We start from the raw sequence: 19,998 nt of genomic DNA, 5'->3' as shown, positions 1-19,998 counted from the left end.
CTGTAGAGCATTTAAGCACTGCAGTCCTTTTGTGTGGACCCTTTGATTATTTTCCTTTTGGGGGTTTTGGCTTGGAGTCTTCTTGGGGGCCCAGTGTAGGGTCCTTATTCCTCCACGGATCAAGTCTGGATATGTCCGTTACTCTCCCCTATCTCACTCCACCGTGGCAGCTCTCCACTCGTCCAGTCATCCAATTTGGATCCTGTGAACCTTTTATATTTCTTCTCTTGGGTCCCTCTGCTGCAGAGCCACCTCCAGCGTAGTTGGCTCCTACAGCCGCAGTGCAGGTGGATTTGGAACCTCCAGCCGCAGTGCAGGTCTCTGCGCCATGTTATAAGTACATATGTATTGCCACACTAGGACTGTTTCCAACAGTAGCCAATCCAGATCACAAATACCTGGCAACATCCCAAAAAAGTTCAATACATTTTATGCTGCTTATCTCAGAAATAAGTAGTGGACTCCCCATAAGTTATCTCAGATAGGAATAAATGAACCAAGTTTATGTTGATCTTGCCAAAATGCTACTGGAACGCTAACCTAGATGGTGTTTTCATGTCTTTATTTAAGATGCTTTTGGGATAAAACTTGGAACACTATTTGTTCTCTCATTGGAATAAAGGAACCTCTAACAATAAAAATGATTATTTCTGGTAACTTAGGACTATCTATCAATATTTCTGAACACAAAGCTAAATTACTCATATAATATTTTTGTGGCTATTAAGATCATATTGCAGTGATTCCCAAACCTGGGCCTGGAGGAACCCCAGCCAGTCAGGTTTTCAGGACATCCACAATGAATATTCATGAGAGACATTTGCATGCACTGCCTTCACTGCATGCAACTCTCTCTGATATTACCTTGATTAATACCTTTCAAATATTTGAAAGGTATTAATCCGCAAACGAACCTTTTCCAGAGATGCGAAGGCAGTAGAACGAGAGGACATGAAATGAGACTGAAGGGGGGCAGACTCAAGAAAAATGTCAGGAAGTATTTTTTCACGGAGAGAGTAGTGAATGCTTGGAATGCCCTCCCGCGGGAGGTGGTGGAGATGAAAACGGTAATGGAATTCAAACATGCGTGGGATAAACATAAAGGAATCCTGTTCAGAAGGAAGGGATCCTCAGGAGCTTAGCCGAGATTGGGTGGCAGAGCCGGTAGTGGGAGGCGGGGATAGTGCTAGGCAGACTTATACGGTCTGTGCCAGAGCCGGTGGTGGGAGGCGGGGCTAGTGGTTGGGAGGCGGGGATAGTGCTGGGCAGACTTATACGGTCTGTGCCAGAGCCGGTGGTGGGAGGCGGGGATAGTGCTGGGCAGACTTGGTCTGTGCCCTGAAAAAGACAGGTACAAATCAAGGTAAGGTATACACAAAAAGTGGCACATATGAGTTTATCTTGTTGGGCAGACTGGATGGACCGTGCAGGTCTTTTTCTGCCATCATCTACTATGTTACTATGATATCCTAAAAACCTGACTGGCTGGGGTGCCTCCAGGACCAGCTTTGGGAACCACTGGCATATTGTGTTCTTGGAATGACCTCTCAAATGTAGAATTTAAAACTACTACTACTACTATTATAAATCATTTCTATAGTGCTACCAAACATATGAGGGAATTCAATCTGCTTAACCACCAAGTATGAAAAAGTTGCTGCTGAAAAGAATACTACTATAGGATTTTTTCCCAATATTTAGGCTCCATTACAAGAGAACTGTTCTTTATCCTGCTGATTGATTTCAGTTTGTAATATATACTGCAGATTTGTATAATTGTATAGCTGCTGTACATCTGTGAAATATCTTTTCTTCTTTCTCCTTCGTATCACTCGCAATATTAAATGCGCATTCTGGTATTTCATCAATATGAAGATAGAGGTTATTATTTAAAATTGTTTGTTATGTTAATATTCTTTAAAATGATTAATAAAACTCATTGAACATAAAACAACACCTGCACTGTAGTTTTGTAAATGCAAAAATATCATTTTGTAAATCCCATCTTAACCCCCACCCTCAAGAATATCTCTGCTCAGTGTAAGTATGTTCTTATATCCAGAATTGGCAATTTTCAAATAGCCCACTTACACCAGCGGAATCCGCCCTTTTCACTTGTGCATCCAGTAAGCAATTTAGGCATTCATTACAGGTAACTCTGATTTCAGTGAAATGAAGTATTATGTTTAACTATTTTTCTACAGAACGCAAAATGAACGTCTTCACTACAACTTCACCATTCTGGATAACTTCCTGGATCTTCTTTGGGAAAATGGATTAAGACCAGGTAAATATCAGTACATTGTTTCATCAAAAAGCATATACTTTTGGAGAACCTATGTACACATTCATATTTGCCTTGATCTGAATACATGCACAGGAAATCTTCTTTTTAATACAGTTAAAAGTGTATGCACTATGGAACTCTTGTATACATTAGGCTGTAATCTGGGAAATGTACATGGAAAATTATTTTTGTTCATTTTGTTTTATTTGATGCAGCAGGTTTTGTTTCATTTTTTTAAAAACTGTTGTTTGATTTTATAAAGCAAGTCAATGATACCAACATTTCTAAAAGCTCTCACATAGATTTCCTGCAAACCCTTCTGAGTTCCCATACCTGGCAATATTTTGGAGTATGGTCCATACAGTAGAATGGTGCCTGCCCCAGATCAGCCACTTGCATTTAGAAAAACATCGACTTTGGGGCAGGAGCAACAGGGGATTTGAAAACACATCCCTAATTTTCAGTGAGTTCATTTTACCTATCTACATACATGGCTTTGAAGTTCATCATCTTTAGGGCAATAAAACTCCCACTAAAAAATGATTTATCATGTGAATCAGTAGAGATTAAAAACAAAATGTAGAGCAGATCAGTGGTGTAGCCAGGCAGCTGATTTGGGATGGACCTGAGCCCCCAAGAGGTTGGGCCCAAAAATTCATCTCTGCCCCCTCTTCGCTCCTCTTGCAACCCCCCCCCAAAACCAAAATAAATGCCTGAGAATCAATTTTTAATGATGCTTGTTCAAGAGCCATCAAACATATAAATGGCAAGTGACCGACTCACCTGCAAATGCGCAGTAGAGTCGGAACGCTAAGAGTGTAGAAGTCCAAGCCCCGCCTCCACCAGCAGTACAGCCCAATAGGGAGGAGGGCTTGGACATGGGCGTGGAAATCGGAGGAGGAGGGAGAAAGGAGAGAAGGAGGGGCGGAACTGAGGGAAACAGATGTTGTGGGGAGGGCAGAGGAGAGAGCAGGGTTGGTGGAGGGGGGCCCATAAGAAAACAAAAAACTAGCCCGTTGTTACGGGCTTAACGGCTATCAAACATATAAATGGCAAGTGACCGACTCACCTGCAAATGCGCAGTAGAGTCGGAACGCTAAGAGTGTAGAAGTCCAAGCCCCGCCTCCACCAGCAGTACAGCCCAATAGGGAGGAGGGCTTGGACATGGGCGTGGAAATCGGAGGAGGAGGGAGAAAGGAGAGAAGGAGGGGCGGAACTGAGGGAAACAGATGTTGTGGGGAGGGCAGAGGAGAGAGCAGGGTTGGTGGAGGGGGGCCCATAAGAAAACAAAAAACTAGCCCGTTGTTACGGGCTTAACGGCTAGTAAGTACATAAGTAGTGCCACACTGGGAAAAGACCAAGGGTCCATCGAGCCCAGCATCCTGTCCATGACAGCGGCCAATCCAGGCCAAGGGCACCCGGCAAGCTTCCCAAACGTACAAACATTCCATACATGTCATTCCCGGAATCGTGGATTTTTCCCAAGTCCATTCAGTAGCGGTCTATGGACTTGTCCCCTAGGAAACCGTCTAACCCCTTTTTAAACTCTGCCAAGCTAACCGCCTTCACCACGTTCTCCGGCAACAAATTCCAGAGTTTAATTATGCGTTGGGTGAAGAAAAATGTTCTCCGATTTGTTTTAAATTTACTACACTGTAGTTTCATTGCATGCCCCCTAGTCCTAGTATTTTTGGAAAGCGTGAACAGACGCTTCACATCCACCTGTTCCACTCCACTCATTATTTTATATACCTCTATCATGTCTCCCCTCAGCCATCTCTTCTCCAAGCTGAAAAGCCCTAGCCTCCTTAGTCTATCTTCATAGGGAAGTCGTCCCATCCCCGCCATCATTTTAGTTGCCCTTCTCTGCACCTTTTCCAATTCCACTATATCTTTCTTGAGGTGCGATGACCAGAATTGAACACAACACTCAAGGTGCGGTCGCACCATGGAGCGATATAATGGCATTATAACATCCTCACACCTGTTTTCCATACCTTTCCTAATAATACCCAACATTCTATTCACTTTCCGAGCCACTATACGATGCTCATGTTCCACCAATTTAGAAGAAGCTTCTACTGAGAATTTAGACAATAACAAATTTCTTTGCAATGGTTTTTCCATCTGAGAGAGAGAAGAGCCAATATCCTTCAAAGTAAAATTTTGTAGCACTACTGGATCAATATTAGAAGAAAAAGAATCCGTTGAAAGTTTTACCGGTGCTGGAATCAGTAATATCTGTTGAGAAACTGCAAGGGAAGCGGGTGAAGACCCTACTGCTCATAAATCAGCTTCAAGGGCGTTTGGACCTACAACTTTGGAAGGTAGCAACTTTTCCCGCAAAATTGCAGGCTGGAGAGGTGGGGTTCTTATGCCAGAAGATAGAGGGGCTTCTGATAGGCTATTCACAGCAGAAGATCCAGGGACCAAAGTCATAGAAGATACATGCTGGTCCATCGGACCTCTTACCGGTACTGACTCAATCTTCCTTGCTGCTCCTCTTCCACTTTTCCGCTCCCCATAAAGGCAATCACATAAAACAATGCCTATCCTGCTCCTGGCTCTGCCCCTCTGGTCATGCCCCTCTGGGCATGTTCCCACGTCCTCGTGCCCGTGGACATGTTCCCTCAGGACCCATGTGTGAAGTATAACGTCAGCTGGCTTGAGCCATGGTAGTGGTAGTGGTAGTGGTAGTGGCAAAAGGCACTTCACCTCTGTAACCAAGATCTTCCTGTGGAGCCACAGCACGGCAGAATTCTCAAAGGATCCCTCAGTATCCATGTGTGACGTCAGCTGGCTCGAGCCACGGTAGTGTCTGCAAGCAAAAGGCACTTCTCCTCCGTAACCAAGATCTTCCCTACTTAAAGACTTTTTTTTTAGGAAATTATTAAAACTTTTTATAATCCTGCAAATTTAACTGCTTTATCACATTCTTTAGCAATGAATTCCAGAGTTTAATTACATGTTGAGTGAAGAAATATTTTTTCTGATTTCTTTTAAATTTACTACTTAGTAGCATCATTGCTGTCATGGCCACCTCCATATTCCCTGCACCAAAGCACCTTCTTTCCTCACTTGTTGGGCCTTGCTGTGCTCCCCTGGGTGGCAGTCCACTTCCCTGCAGCTCATCCTGTGTTGGCCGATGCTGACTTCCAGATGCATGCACTGAAGGAACTTGTTTAAGGGGCCAGCGGCAGGAGTCACTGGAGCTGGGAGGGGTGCCTTGTCGTCCTGTCTGGGGTCTATTTAAGGAAGGACCTGGTGTTCCTTCAGGGTCTTTGCAATGAGGTCTCCTGCCTTGCCATGCCTTCTTGGTCTTATTTCACCTTCTTCCTGCCTTTCCTTGCCTCCAGCCCAGCCTTCCTTGCCTTCAGCCCAGCCTGCCTTGCCTTCAGCCCAGCCCAGCCCAGCTTGCCTCCAGTCCAATCTGCCTTGCCTCCAGCCCAGCTTGCCTTGCCTCCAGCCAGTCTTGCCTTGCGTTTCCTCCAGCCAGCCTTGCCTTACTTTGTCTCCAGCCTGCCATGCCTGCCTCGTCTCTAGCCCGCCTTGCCTCCAGCCAGCCTTACCTTTCCTTTCCTCCAGCTAGCTTTGCCTTGCTTTGTCTCCAACCTCATGCCTGCCTTGTCTCCAGCCTGCCTTGCCTTGTCTCCAGTCAGCCTTACCTTGCCTCCAGCTCCAGCCAAGCCTTTGGTCCCAGCGTGCCTTGTCTTCAGTTCCTGCTCAGCCTTGTGCTTCGTTTCTGTCCTGTGCCTAACCAAGTGACTTGCCTTCCACTGGTTGGGGCCTGGTTAATGACTGGGTTGACTGGGTAGTGTCAACTGAGCTGCAGCCCAAGGGTTCACTTTTCCTGAATCGTGACAATTGTGTGCTCCCTAGTTCTTGTATTTTTGGAAAGAGTAAACAAGTGATTCATTTCTACCTTTCCATTCCACACAGTATTTTATAGACCTTTATCATATCTCCCCTCAGCTGTTTCTTCTCTGAGTTGAAGAGCCCTAGCTTCTTTAGCCTTCCTTCATTTTTGTTGTCCTTCTTCTGCTATATCTTGTGACAAGAAGGGTGACTGGGATGAAGCATTTAGACCCTGAAATACAAGTACCAGAAGCCATTGCAAGGAGGGAGGCAGAGAGTAATCTGGAAACAAGGGAATGGATTCCCAGCTGCAGCAGAGGGAGCCAGGGGGATAGCCAGGCTGAGCCTATAATTTCGTACCCCACTAGGGGGAGGCAGAGGGAAGAAGCTCAGTTCCCCTGGATACGCAATCAATATACCATGCGGCCCAGCTGGAATAGAGAGGGGCCCATGGAGAGGGAAGAAGATGATTGGATGGGTTATATGGAAGGAGGGGTAGATCAGAGGGGAGAGGAATCCCAGGAAGGGGGAGAAGTCTCTATGGAGTGGGAGAGTTCCAAGGCAGGGATGGCCAGCTCCTGAGGGTTTAGAAGGGTATTGGAGGTGAGAGAAACCGGCTTTATTGAAAGCCTGATGTATTTGGAAACCTGCTTTATTGAAAGCCTGATGTATTTGGAAACCTGTTTTATTTACCTGCTTTATTGAAAGCCTGATGTATTTGGGAAACCTGCTTTATGTACCTGCTTTATTGAAAGCCTGATGTATTTGGGAAACCTGCTTTATGTACCTGCTTTATTGAAAGCCTGATGTATTTGGAAACCTGCTTCATTTACCTGCTTTATTGGAAGCCTGCCTTATTTGGAAGCCTGCTTTATTCACCTGCTTTAGTGGAAGCCTGATTTATTTGGAAGCCTGCTTTATTTACCTGCTTTACTGGAAACCTATGTGGTTGGAACCTGTTTGTTTGGGGATAACTTATGTACTGAAGTTTGTGGCAGCTGTTATTGGCTTGATAATAAAAATCATATGACCTAGCCACTGTCTGCAATTGTGGTGAGATCTGGAAAACGGCTGGTGGACGGCTCCACCTTGCTGGGAAGCAGTGGACCCTTTTCACAATCTCTTTTGAGATTCGGTGACCAGAATTGCACACAGTATTTTTCTTTTCCATTCCTTTCCTAATAATTCCTAACATTCTATTTGCTTTCTTAGCCGCTGCTGCACATTGAGAAGATGGTTTCAATGTATCATCAGTGATGACACCTAGATCCTTTTCCTGGGCGGTGACTCCAAATGTGGATCCTTGTATCACATAGCTATAGTTTGGGTTCCTCTTTCCCACATGCATCATTTTGCACTTGCTCACATTAATTGTCATTTGCCATTTGGATGCCCAATCTCCAATCTCATAAGGTTTTCTTGCAAATTTTAACAATCCTCTTGTGATTTAACAACTTTGAATAACTTTGAGGGCCATAATTGAATGGGGGCGCCCATCTCTAAGGGCGGCCATCTCCGGGGATGGCCCCAGGAAGGGGCGGAGCCAACCGTATTATCGAACAAGATGGGCGGCCATCTTTCGTTTCGATAATATGGTCGGGGCCGGCCAAATCTTAACATTTAGGTCAACCTTAGAGATGGTCGACCTAAATGTTGAGATCGCCGGACTTAGAGATGGCCGGCCTCGGTTTTCGCCGATAATGGAAACCGAGGCCGGCCATTTCAAATCCGGCCAAATCCAAGCCCTTTGGTTGTGGGAGGAGCCAGCATTTGTCGTGCACTGGTCCCCCTCACATGCCAGGACACCAACCGGGCACCCTAGGGGCACTGCAGTGGACTTCATTAATTGCTCCCAGGTACATAGCTCCCTTCCTTTGGGTGGTGAGCCCCCCAAATCCCCACCAAAACCCACTCCCCACAACTGTACACCACTACCATAGCCCTTATGAGTGAAGGGGGCACCTACATGTGGGTACAGTGGGTTTCAGGTGGGTTTTGGAGGGCGCCCATTTACCACCACAAGTGTAACAGGTAGCAGGGGGGATGGGCCTGGGTCTGCCTACCTGAAGTGCACTGCACCCACTAAAACTGCTCCAGGGACCTGCATACTGCTGTCAGGGAGCTGGGTATGACATTTGAGGCTGGCATAGAGGCTGGCAAAAAATTGGGTGGTAGGGGGTTGGTAATCACTGGGGGAGTACAGGGAGGTCATCCCCAATTCCCTCCGGTGGTCATCTGGTCAGTTTGGGCATCTTTTTGAGGCTTGGTCCTGAAAATAAATGAACCAAGTAAAGTCGGCCAAATGCTCGTCAGGGCCGACCTTCTTTTTTCCATTATCGTCCAAGGGTGCCCATGTGTTAACCAAGCCCCTGTCCCACCTTCGCTACGCCTCCGACATGCTCCCTTAAACTTTGGCCACTCCTGTGATGGACTGCAGTTGACGGCGGCCAAAATCGGCTTTTGATTATACCGATTTGGCCGCACTTGAGAGAAGGGCGCCCATCTCCCGATTTGTGTCGGAAGATGGGCTCCCTTCTCTTTCGAAAAAAAGCAGGTTTGTGCAATTAGCAAATTTAGGGTTTTTTTTACTATGCTGTGGTAAGCACTAATGTGAACTTACCACAGCTTAAAATGTCTTACCATGGGGCATGCTGAGGGGTCCCATGGTAATTCTGGTATTGATGCACGCTACCCACGTACTAAAAAATAGATTTTATTTTGTAGCCCTGGGGGCAAGGTGGGGAAGGAGAGTAGATATGTTTCTGCCCTAATTGGTTAGCACAGCTACATTGTTGCGTGCTAACCGATTCACATGATTAGTGCAAGAGCCCTTACTGCCTACAAAATAGATATTGGTAAGTGCTTACACACTAATGGCCATGCACCAATTGGAAAATTAGCATATGGCCATTAATTGCGGAAGAAATAGCCCTAGTGCACGGGAATGACCCACGTAACCACGCACTAAGGCCACTATACCACAGTTTGGTAAAAAAAAGCCCCTTAATTACCTCACTAGTTATTCTCATCTCTAGATCATTTTTTAATATGTTAAAAGCAACGGTCTCAGCACAGACCCCCTGGGAGCCCCACTGTCTACTCTTCTCTATTGAGAATACTGCCATTTAACCTTACTGTCTGTTCTCTATCCTTTAACCAGTACTTAATCCATGATAGGACACTACCCCCTGTCCTATAACTTTCAAATTTCCTCAGAAGTTGTTCATGAGGTACTTTGTCAAATGCCTTTTGAAAATCCAGATATACAATATCGACCAGCTCAGCTTTATTCACATGTCTATTCACCTCTTCAAAGAAATGTAGTAGATTTCCCTTGACTAAATCCATTTTGGCTTGGTCTCATTAATCCATGCGTTTGAATATGCTCTGTAATTTTATTCTTTACTAGTAAAAAAGCCCCGTTTCTGATGCAAATGAAACGGGGGCTAGCAAGGTTTTCTTCAGAGTGTGCATGTGGGAGTGTGTGTCCCTGCCCTCTGCCCTCTCTCCCTCCCCCTCCCCCCTTGGAGTCCAGTCCTTCAGTGTTAAGTTTCCTGCTGTTCTGTGTTACAGAGAGAGTGAGGGCATCTCTCTCCCCTCCCCCCTCTGAGTCCTTCACTGTTACAGAGAGAGGGATTTCCTGCTGTGCTGTTTTCCTTCACTCATGGGGAAACCGGATATCTCTGGCGCTTCACACTTCCGGCTGGAGGCTTCAGAACGTTGGTCTTGCCTTTTATATATATAGATAATAGTCTCTACCATTTTGCCCAGCACCAATGTCAGGCTCACCGGTCTATAATTTCCTGGATCACCTCTGGAACCCTTTTTAAAAATTGTTTAAAAGTGTGATTAGTTTGGTTACATCGAATTCCTGTTGTTATCTCACTTGGCTTATGCTGGTATTTTATACTTTTTTGATGTGTTTCTGTAACATTTTATTGTTGGTTGATGTGTTGTGCTCCTCCATTCCAATAAAAATAATAAGCATCATTCCCAGTACAGCACCCTGGAGCACGCCGCTATCCATCTTTCTCCATTGAGAAAAATGACCATTTAGTTCTACTTTACTTGTTTCCTATTTTTCAACCATTGCCTCCTATCCCATGACTTTTTAATTTTACCAGGATTCTTTTGTGAGAGATTTCATAAATGCTTTCTGAAAATTCACATATACTGTGTCAGATGGCTCACTGTTATCCCTGTGTTTATTAATCCCTTCAAAAAATGTGGCATGTTGCTGAGGCAGGGCTTCCCTTTGCCAGATCTCTGTTGACTCTGTTCCATCAAACTATCTCCATCTATATCAGACATCCAACATGTGGCCTGTGGGCCAAATGCAGCCCTCATGACCCTGAGATGAAGCCCACTTGAGATTTTTTAGCAAAATATCTTTTGTTCTACCCTCCATTTGCATGGAGACAGATAATAGGATATATAATGAAACTACAAATCTCTGTAATGGAGGAGTGGCCTAGTGGTGGACTTTGGTCCTGAGGAACTGAGTTCAATTCCCACTTCAGGCACAGGCAGCTCCTTGTGACTCTGGGTAAGTCACTTAACCCTCCATTGCCCCATGTAAGCCGCATTGAGCCTGCCATGAGTGGGAAAGCATGGGGTACAAATGTAACAAAAATAAATAATCCTGTAGTTCCCTGTAATAGGTTCTTTCAGACCACGTCCAGTTCCCTGTGTTTTATGGGACTCTATTGGTTTGCCTTGTTCTCTAAGCTTGCTGGGCAAGTTGCCCTCCCCCTTTCTCTCTCCATCAGGTCTGGAGCGTTAGTCTGCAGCATATCTCCTCTGTGAACTGAAACTGCCTAATCTGTTTTCTGTTGCATGATCTTTTCAAGCTACTGTGACTCTATCAAGATTTCAACAGTGTAAAAGTATAAACAGCATTACTAATCAGCGTGTGGCTGAAAATCTCCCAGCTTCTTTTGCAAGAGAGATAGCTGCTTGAGAATAGACTCCCAGTTTGTAAGGCAAAAACTCTTGTCCAGCACATCTGAACTGTAAGTTATTTTTCCATGTTTGATTACTGCAATAAAGAAGATTTTGGTTCAAGAGTTCTGAGTCTTTTCTTAGGGGTCCATTTACTAAGCTGTGGGAAAAAGGGCTCTGCTCTAGTGGTGGGGGCCATTTTTCCCGTGCACCAGAGCCCTTTTTACCGCAGCGGGTAAAAGCCCCCAGACAAACATGGCCATATGGTAGAACTCTTACCACATGGCCATGAGGCAGGGAGCCATTACCGCCATCCACTAAGGTAGCGATAAGGGCTCCCGTGGTAACCCAGCGGTAACCGGGCAACACGCAGCTGTGCAAGCCATTTCCAGAGGTTTTCTTTCTTCCTCAGAAATGGCGCATACTCAGGGCGGAACTACCGCCGGCAGCCGCGTTGGGCCACCAGTAGTCCCGATTTAGCGTTCGGTAACCCTGTGTTGGGCTTACCGATGCTTTGTAAAAGAGCCCCTTAGTGAGGTTCTATACTCTGGTTTAAACTGCATGCCAGTCACCCCTGTGAAAGGGCAGAACATCTTTTATTTAATTAGCAAGCACACTTAAGTATGAAGCATTAAAGTGTTATTTGGTGGATATGAAGTCACAATTTTATATGACACTTACTTATTTCAATTTGCATAAATTATATATATATATACCAATATTCAGCCCATGGCGGTCAGTGATTGTAAAGGTGCTAGAGTGTCCCCCATGTAAGGCTGAATGGGCCTTACTATGCGTTAAGATATGGAAGTTTCAAGCACTGGGAGTTTCATGGGAGTTTAAAAGGTGATAGTAATATTTCTCCGAGGACAAACAGGCTGCTTGTTCTCACATTTGGGTCGATGTCCGCGTCGGCCCTGGAATTGGACGGCATTTTGCAAGCAAAATATAAAAAAAAGTTTTGCCAGAGTCTTCTGGTGCGCATGCGTGGACTGATTTCCCACCCGTCACGTGAGCGTGCCTCTTAGTTGTCTTTTCTCCGTGTTGAGGTGCGGTAGAGTTTTTTCTGCGCTCCTCTCAGGCCCGGGAAGAGTCTTTGTCTGTTTTGTGACTTTTTTGCCTTATTTTTCTTATCTTTTAACAATTTACCATTTAAAAAAAAAAAAAAAAAAGGTACCCGTAGTTTCCTTTATTATTTTGTCCTCTTTTAAAGTTTCCTTTGTTTTTCGACGCAGCCGGCTTAGGCTGCACGGTCGGGTTGTTCCCTTCTTTTGTGCCCTTTTTTCTTTTACCAGGCACAATCGCGTCTTTTGATTTCGCCGAAGCCGTTTTTCCTTCCATGTCATTGAAGACACCCAGCGGCTTCAAACATTGTACTCGGTGCAACCGGACCATCTCTGGTACCGATATCCACACCTGGTATATCCAGTGCCCTTGGGATCGACCATAGCCCAGCCGCTTGTAGTCTGTGTCTTTGTATGAAGAAACGGACCCAAGTGTCTCGAGAAGCCCAGCGAGAAAAGCTTTTTGGGGCTCGGTCCAGTCCTTTGACGTCGACATCGACATTGGTACCGAGGTCGGAGGCGTCGACATCGACTTCGAGGGAAGCATCGACGTCAGGAGCAGAGGTAATGGCTGCTGAAAGTATTCGCGCTGGGAGCAGTGAGGCATCGAGTGGGTCTCTGGACCCGGCCCCGAGGAGGCGTGAGGATTCCATGTCCTCCTCATCGGTACCAAGGAGTCTCGATGATGGGCGTCGAGTGAAGGCGAAGAAGTACCATCATCGTTCTCCTTCGACACATGGTGCCGGGAGCTCCGGGGCGTCAAGGGAATCAGTACCTGAGAAACGTCGGCGCTGAGAGGATCGTTCCCCCTCTATTCAGGAAGTGCCAATGCGTCGGTCTTCTGGCAGCCCGGTACCTGTTCCCGAGCCATAACAGATTATCCCACTGGCTCCTGTACTGACCCCGCAACCTTTTCCGACAGTAGCTCTTGATGAGCGCATCAGGGTCCTGCTTCCAGAGCTTCTGGAAGGATTGCTGCGCCAGTCTGCTTCGGTGTCGGGGGTGCTTGCACCTTCCATACCGTCTGCTGCAGCGGCGTATGGTCCTTCGCCTGTGGTGAGGTCCCTGCCACCCAGGTCGACTCCCCTTCGACGTCGGTGGAGGAAGCTTCACCAGAGTCCAGGCAAGCGTCGACTTCTCGGCACCGCCATTGAGGACGTTGTTCCTTGGCATCGAGGCAGGCTCAGTTTCGGACTGCTCTGAGGGATGTCTTGTCCGATACTAAAGATGAGCGTTTGTGGGAGGAAGAGGAGGATCCCAGGTACTTTTTTTCTGACGAGTCCTATGGGATTCCTTCTGAACCTTCCCCTCCACTAGAAAGGAGACTTTCTCCACCGGAGAGTCTATCCTCTACCTCCTTTGTCCGGGAAATGGCTACGGCTATTCCCTTTCCTATGGAGGTTGAGGATGAGCCCAGGGCTGAGATGCTCAAGGTCCTGGATTATCCTTCTCCGCCTAGAGAGGCTGCAATGGCTCCTTTGCATAATGTACTGAAGGAAGTCCTTATGCGAAACTGGTCGTTCCCTCTGTCTAATCCCGTGATCCCGAAAAGACTGAATCCCAATATCGGATCCACGGGGACCCTGGATTGATGAGGTCTCAGCTACCTCACAATTCCATGGTGGTGGACTCCACTCTCAAGAGCCAAGAGAATTAGGGACTATGCCTCAGTGCCCCCAGGTAGAGGATCTAGAACTTTGGACTCTTTTGGGAGGAAGGCGTATCAGGCCGCTATGCTCGCTGCCAAAATCCAGACATACCAGCTCTTCACGAGCATCCACTTGCGGAACTCAGTGAGGCAACTGTCTAGCTTGGTTGATGCACTCCCTCTGGAGCAGGCCGAGCCTTTTCGCCAGGTGGTCAGGCAGCAGAAGGCGTGTCGAAAATTCCTGGCCAGGGGTACGTTTGACACTTTTGATGTAGCATCCAGGATCACTGCCCAGGGTATAGTGATGCGCAGACTCTCATGGCTGCGTGTCTCTGACCTGGATCATTCGGTCCAGCAGTGGATAGCGGATGTTCCTTGCCGGGGGGATAACCTTTTTGGTGAGAAAGTAGAGGATTTGGTTGACCAGCTCAAGAAGCACAATAATGCTATGGATTCTCTCTCCTGCCGGGCGTCTTCTGCTACTACATCCTCATCTAGGAGGTTTTTTGGAGGGAAGAGGAGTGCTCCCTATTCCTATGCTAGGCATAGGTACACTCCTGTTTCTCGGCAGCCTGCCCAGGCTCAGCCCAGCGCGCTCGTTCTCGTCAACAGCGTGCACCTAAGGCCAGTGCGGCTCCCCAGCAAAAGCAAGGGACGGGCTTTTGACTGACTCCAGTTCAACATAGCCTCAGTAAACGTGTCCATACCAGATGACTTGCCAGTTGGGGGGAGGTTAATGTTTTATTCAACAAAGGTGGCCTCTTATAACCTCCGACCGGTGGGTTCTTCAAATTGTCCGGTTAGGATACACCCTCAATCTGGAATCCAAGCCTCCAAATTGCCCACCGGGAGCTCAGTCCTACAGCTCCCAGCACAAGCAGGTACTTGCAGAGGAACTCTCCGCCCTTCTACAGGCCCAAGCGGTCAAACCCATTCCACCAGGGGAAGAAGGGCTGGGATTCTATGCCAGGTACTTCCTTGTGCAAAAGAAAACAGGGGGGATGCGTCCCATCCTAGACCTAAGGGCCCTGAACAAATTTCTTGTCAGAAAAAAGTTCAGGATGGTTTCCCTAGGCACCCTTCTTCCCATGATTCACGAAAACAATTGGCTATGCTCTCTGGACTTAAAGGATGCTTACACACACATCTCAATACTTCCAGCTCACAGAAAGTATCTTCGATTTCGGCTGGGAACACAGCACTTTCAGTACCGTGTACTGCCTTTTGGCCTGGCGTCTGCGCCCAGAGTATTTACCAAATGCCTAGCTATAGTCGCAGCGTCCCTACGCAGACTGGGAGTGCATGTGTTTCCTTATCTCGACGATTGGCTGGTAAAGAGCACCTCGAAGGAGGGTGCTCTGGAGTCCATGCGAATGACTATTCGGGTGCTAGAGCTACTGGGGTTTGTCATAAATTATCCCAAGTCCCATCTCACCCCAGTCCAAAAACTGGAATTCATTGGAGCCCTGTTGAACACTCAGCCAGCTCGAACTTACCTTCCTGAGACAAGGGCGGACAACCTTCTGTTTCTGGTGTCCATGGTTCGAGTGTCTCAGCAGGTCATGGCTTGGTAGATGTTGAGACTTCTGGGGCACATGGCCTCCACAGTTCATGTCACGCCCATGGCACGTCTACATATGAGATCAGCTCAATGGACCCTAGCTTCCCAGTGGTTTCAAGCTTCGGGGAATCTAGAGGATGTAATCCAACTGTCCACGACTTTTGGAGTTCTCTTCAGTGGTGGACGATTCAATTCAATTTGACCATGTAGCGACCATTCCAAGTTCCTCAGCCACGAAAAGTGCTGACGACGGATGCATCTCTCCTGGGGTGGGGAGCTCATGTAGATGGGCTCCACACTCAGGGAGCCTGATCCTTTCAGGAAAGAGGTCTGCAGATCAACCTCCTGGAATTAAGAGCGATCTGGAATGCTCTAAAGGCTTTCAGAGATCGGCTGTCCAACCAAGTGATCTTAATTCAGACGGACAATCAGGTTGCCATGTTTTACACCAACAAGCAGGGGGCACCGGATCTCGCCCTCTGTGTCAGGAAGCGGTCCAGATGTGGCTTTGGGCTTGTCGTCACGGCATGTTTCTCCAAGCCACTTATCTGGCAGGCGTAAACAACAGTCTGGCCGACAGGTTGAGCAGGATTATGCAACCTCACGAGTGGTCACTGAACGTGGGTGTAGTCCGCAAGATCTTCCGAGCGTGGGGCACCGGATCTTTTTGCCACTCAGATCAATCACAAGGTCCCTCAGTTCTGTTCCAGGCTTCAGGCCCATGACAGACTAGTGTCAGATGCCTTTCTCCTACTTTGGGGGACAGGCCTTCTGTATGCGTATCCTCCCATACCTCTAGTCGGGAAGACTTTGCTGAAACTCAAGCAAGACAGCGGGCCCATGATCTTGATTGCTCCCTTCTGGCTGCGTCAGATCTGGTTCCCTCTTCTTCTGGAGTTGTCCTCTGAAGAACTGTGGAGATTGGACTGTTTTCCAACCCTCATCACTCAAAACGAGGAGTCGCTTCTACATCCCTACCTCAAGTCTCTGGCTCTCACAGCTTAGATGTTGAGAGCTTAGAATTCGCCTCCTTGGGTCTTTCAGAGGGTGTCTTCCGAGTCTTGCTTGCTTCCAGAAAAGATTCCACGAAGAAATGTTACTTTTTTAAATGGAGGAGGTTTGCCGTCTGGTGTGACAGCAAGGCCCTAGATCCTCTTTCTTGTCCTACACGGACCCTGCTTGAATACCTTCTACACTTATCAGAGTCTGGCCTCAAAACTAACTCAGTAAGGGTTCATCTTAGTGTGATTAGTGCTTATCATTGCCGTGTAGAGGGTAAGCCTATCTCTGGACAGCCTTTAGTTGTTCGCTTCATGAGAGGTTTGCTTTTGTCGAAGCCCCCTGTCAAACCTCCACCAGTGTCATGGGATCTCAGCGTCATTCTCTCCCAGCTGATGAAAGCTCCTTTTGAGCAACTGAATTCCTGCCATCTGAAGTACTTGACCTGGAAGGTCGTTTTCTTGGTGGCTGTTACTTCAGCTCGTAGGGTCAGTGAGCTTCAGGCCTTGATAGTGCATGCACCTTATATCAAATTTCATCACAACAGAGTAGTCCTCCGCACGCATCCTAAGTTCCTGCCAAAGGTGGTGTTGAAGTTCCATCTTAACCAGTCAATTGTCTTGCCAACATTCTTTCCCCATCCTCATACCCGACCTGGCGAAAGCAGTTTGCACACTTTGGACTGCAAGAGAGCATTGGCCTTTTACGTGGAGCGGACAAAGCCCTTTAGACAGTCTGCCCAGTTGTTTGTTTGTTTCTTTCGATTCCAACAGGAGGGGAGTCGCCATCGGAAAACGCACAATTTCAAATTGGCTAGCAGATTGCATTTCCTTCACTTACGCCCAAGCTGGGCTGACTCTGGAGGGCCATTTCACGGCTCACAATGTTAGAGCCATGGCTGCGTCAGTGGCTCACTTAAAGTCAGCCTCCATTGAGGAGATTTGCAAGGCTGCAACGTGGTCATCAGTCCACACATTCACATCTCACTACTGCCTCCAGCAGGATACCCGACGCGACAGTCGGTTTGGGCAGTCGATGCTGCTGAATCTGTTTGGGGTTTAGAATCCAACTCCATCCCCCTAGACCCATTTTTGTTCTGTTCCAGGCTGCACTCTGTTAGATTTTTATGGTTTCAGGTCAATCTATGTTATGGCCTCGGTGTTGCGAGGCCCAGTTGACCAGTGTTCATTGTTTTGAGTGAGCCTGGGTGCTAGGGATACCCCACGTGTGAGAACAAGCAGCCTGCTTGTCCTCGAAGAAAGCGAAGATACATACCTGTAGCAGGTATTCTCCGAGGACAGCAGGCTGATTGTTCTCACAAACCCGCCCACCTCCACTTTGGAGTTGTTACTAGTTTGTTATGCTTTTTGATTTATCTGAGAGGCACGCTTGCGCGATGGGCGGGAAATCAGTTCGCGCATGCAACTTTTTAAATATTTTGCTTGCAAAATGCCGTCCGATTCCCGGGCCAACGCAGATGTCGACCCACATGTGAGAACAATCAGCCTGCTTTCCTCGGAAAATACCTGCTACAGGTATGTATTTTCGCTATATAGCCCATCCTTCTCAGAGAGGGTTTTAAATTCAAAGCTATATAGATAACTCCATGGTCACCAGGTCTTGACTTGCTGCAAGAAGTTATCCAGGTGCTGCCCAGTATTCAGACTGGTGCCTGGATAAGTTAAGACAGCCTTTTTTCTGTCTTAATTTTATCCAGGCACTTACCCGATTAGTGGTCTGAAAACATTTGCTCCAAATTTAACCTTTGAACCCCTCATCTCTTAAGTGATTAAGCTCTGCTTTTATATATTTAGGATGATCTACTCAATATGCGGCCTCTTGACACAGACTGCTTTATGTATTCTGGTTCATTCATTTGTTACCTCAAGCTTAGACTACTATAATTCTGTCCTATATGGAATGTGAGACAAGGATGTACACAGGCTACAACTTATTTAGGTTATGGCGGTGGAACTAATAACAGGATTCAAAAGGTTTGATCACATCACTCCCCTCTTATGCTCAGAACACGGGCAACCAATTCACCTTCAGATTCCTTATAAACTACTCATTTTAACCCATAAAATTCATAACTCAGCGTATCCTCCATACTTATCGTGTTTCTTGATTACATACTCTCCTGCACACATTCTTTGATCTTTGCAGCTTAATCAACTAGTGATTTCTTCATTTACACATATTTGCTATGACTTTGTCCAAAGCTGCTTCTTCAGCGTAACTGTTCCCTCGCTCTGGAATGCTCTTCCTTTCTAACTTTGCTTAGAAAGATCACTTGATACATTTAAAGTCTGTTTGAAGACCTTTCTCTTTCAAGATGCTTTCAGTTAAGACCTAGCTGCCTTCATGTCCAGCATTGGCCACTCCAAGGGGTAGAGTGCTGAGTCTGGCACTACAATGCTTTAATCTCTCCTTTTCCATGGAATATGGATTTCCTTTCCTCTATTAACCAAAAAACTTGAAACTTGAAAATTACAGCTAACAGGATAAATACAGGCTCTGCCCAGATTCCACTCCCGGACTGCCCCAGCACTAACCGTATAGTGCCATGGCAGTTTCCTAGATTTTCAGCAGTACTATCCAGTCATCAAACTGGATAGTAAAGTCAGCCAAATGCTCGTCAGGGACGCCCTTCCTTTTTCCATTATCTGCCGAAGACGCCCATCTCTAAATCACGCCCCAGTCCCGCCTTCGGTACGGTGCCGACATGCCCCCGTGAACTTTGGTTGTCCCCGCGACGGAAAGCAGTTGAGGACGCCTAAAATCGGCTTTCGATTATGCCGATTTGGGCGACCTTGAGAGAGGGACGCCCATCTCTCAATTTGTGTCGGAAGATGGGCGTCCTTCTCTTTCGAAAATAAGCCTGATAGTCTCCTAAATAACTGCAGCCAGCTACTGTGCGCTAATTAGCACTTTAATGTGGAACCAGAATTACAAAATGCTGGTTCTGTCTCCATTGGCTGCTGCATAACATTTGCAGCTACCATGTAGTACATTCCCCATATTAAACTGCAAATTTTATTTTTGTTACATTTGTACCCCGTGCTTTCCCACTCATGGCAGGCTCAATGCAGCTTACATGGGGCAATGGAGGGTTAAGTGACTTGCCCATAGTCACAAGGAGCTGCCTGTGCCTGAAGTGGGAATTGAACTCTGTTCCTCAGGACCAAAGTCCACCACCCTAGCCACTAGGCCACTCCTCCCACAGTTTAGTAAAAGAGCCCCTTAGTTTTTCTGTTATTACTTTGTTCTCTCTGAGTGCCCCTTATACCAGACTATGGCGCTTATTTTCGAAGCATAGGAGCATCTCAAAAGGCTAAAATGGAGTCCATGTGCTTGAAATATCCAAGTTCCAATTTTACAAAGGTAGAAAAGGGACATCCAACACTGCAGTACATCCAAATAGCAAGGGGGCGTGTTGTGGTCATGTTTTGGGCAGGACCGAAATCTGGACCGAAGGGGAAGAAACGTCTGTATGTAAAAAGAAGGATGTCCTAAGTTAGACCTGTTTCAGGCATGTCCAGGGTACAAAAAGATGCCCTGATTGAGCAGCTGTCCACTGGAGGGATTAAGACATGACACCTCCTTAATCCCCCAGTGGCTGCTGTCCTCCTCCCTCTCCCCT

At 46.9% G+C, this 19,998-nt stretch overlaps 1 protein-coding gene across 2 annotated transcripts in view; it reads left to right on the top strand.

The window, feature by feature from the left end:
• The window catches only part of IDUA (iduronidase alpha-L-), a 225,068-nt gene that overhangs the window by 103,489 nt on the left and 101,581 nt on the right, over positions 1-19,998 (top strand). For both annotated transcript variants that reach the window (XM_030194465.1, XM_030194464.1), the window contains exon 3: positions 2,205-2,287. In XM_030194465.1, coding sequence (XP_030050325.1) covers positions 2,205-2,287 — 83 coding nt within the window. The remainder of the gene's footprint in view (positions 1-2,204; positions 2,288-19,998) is intronic.

This window comes from Microcaecilia unicolor, chromosome 2, assembly GCF_901765095.1.
Source record: "Microcaecilia unicolor chromosome 2, aMicUni1.1, whole genome shotgun sequence".
Taxonomy (NCBI): domain Eukaryota; kingdom Metazoa; phylum Chordata; class Amphibia; order Gymnophiona; family Siphonopidae; genus Microcaecilia; species Microcaecilia unicolor.
This window is presented reverse-complemented; position numbering and strand designations above follow the sequence as displayed.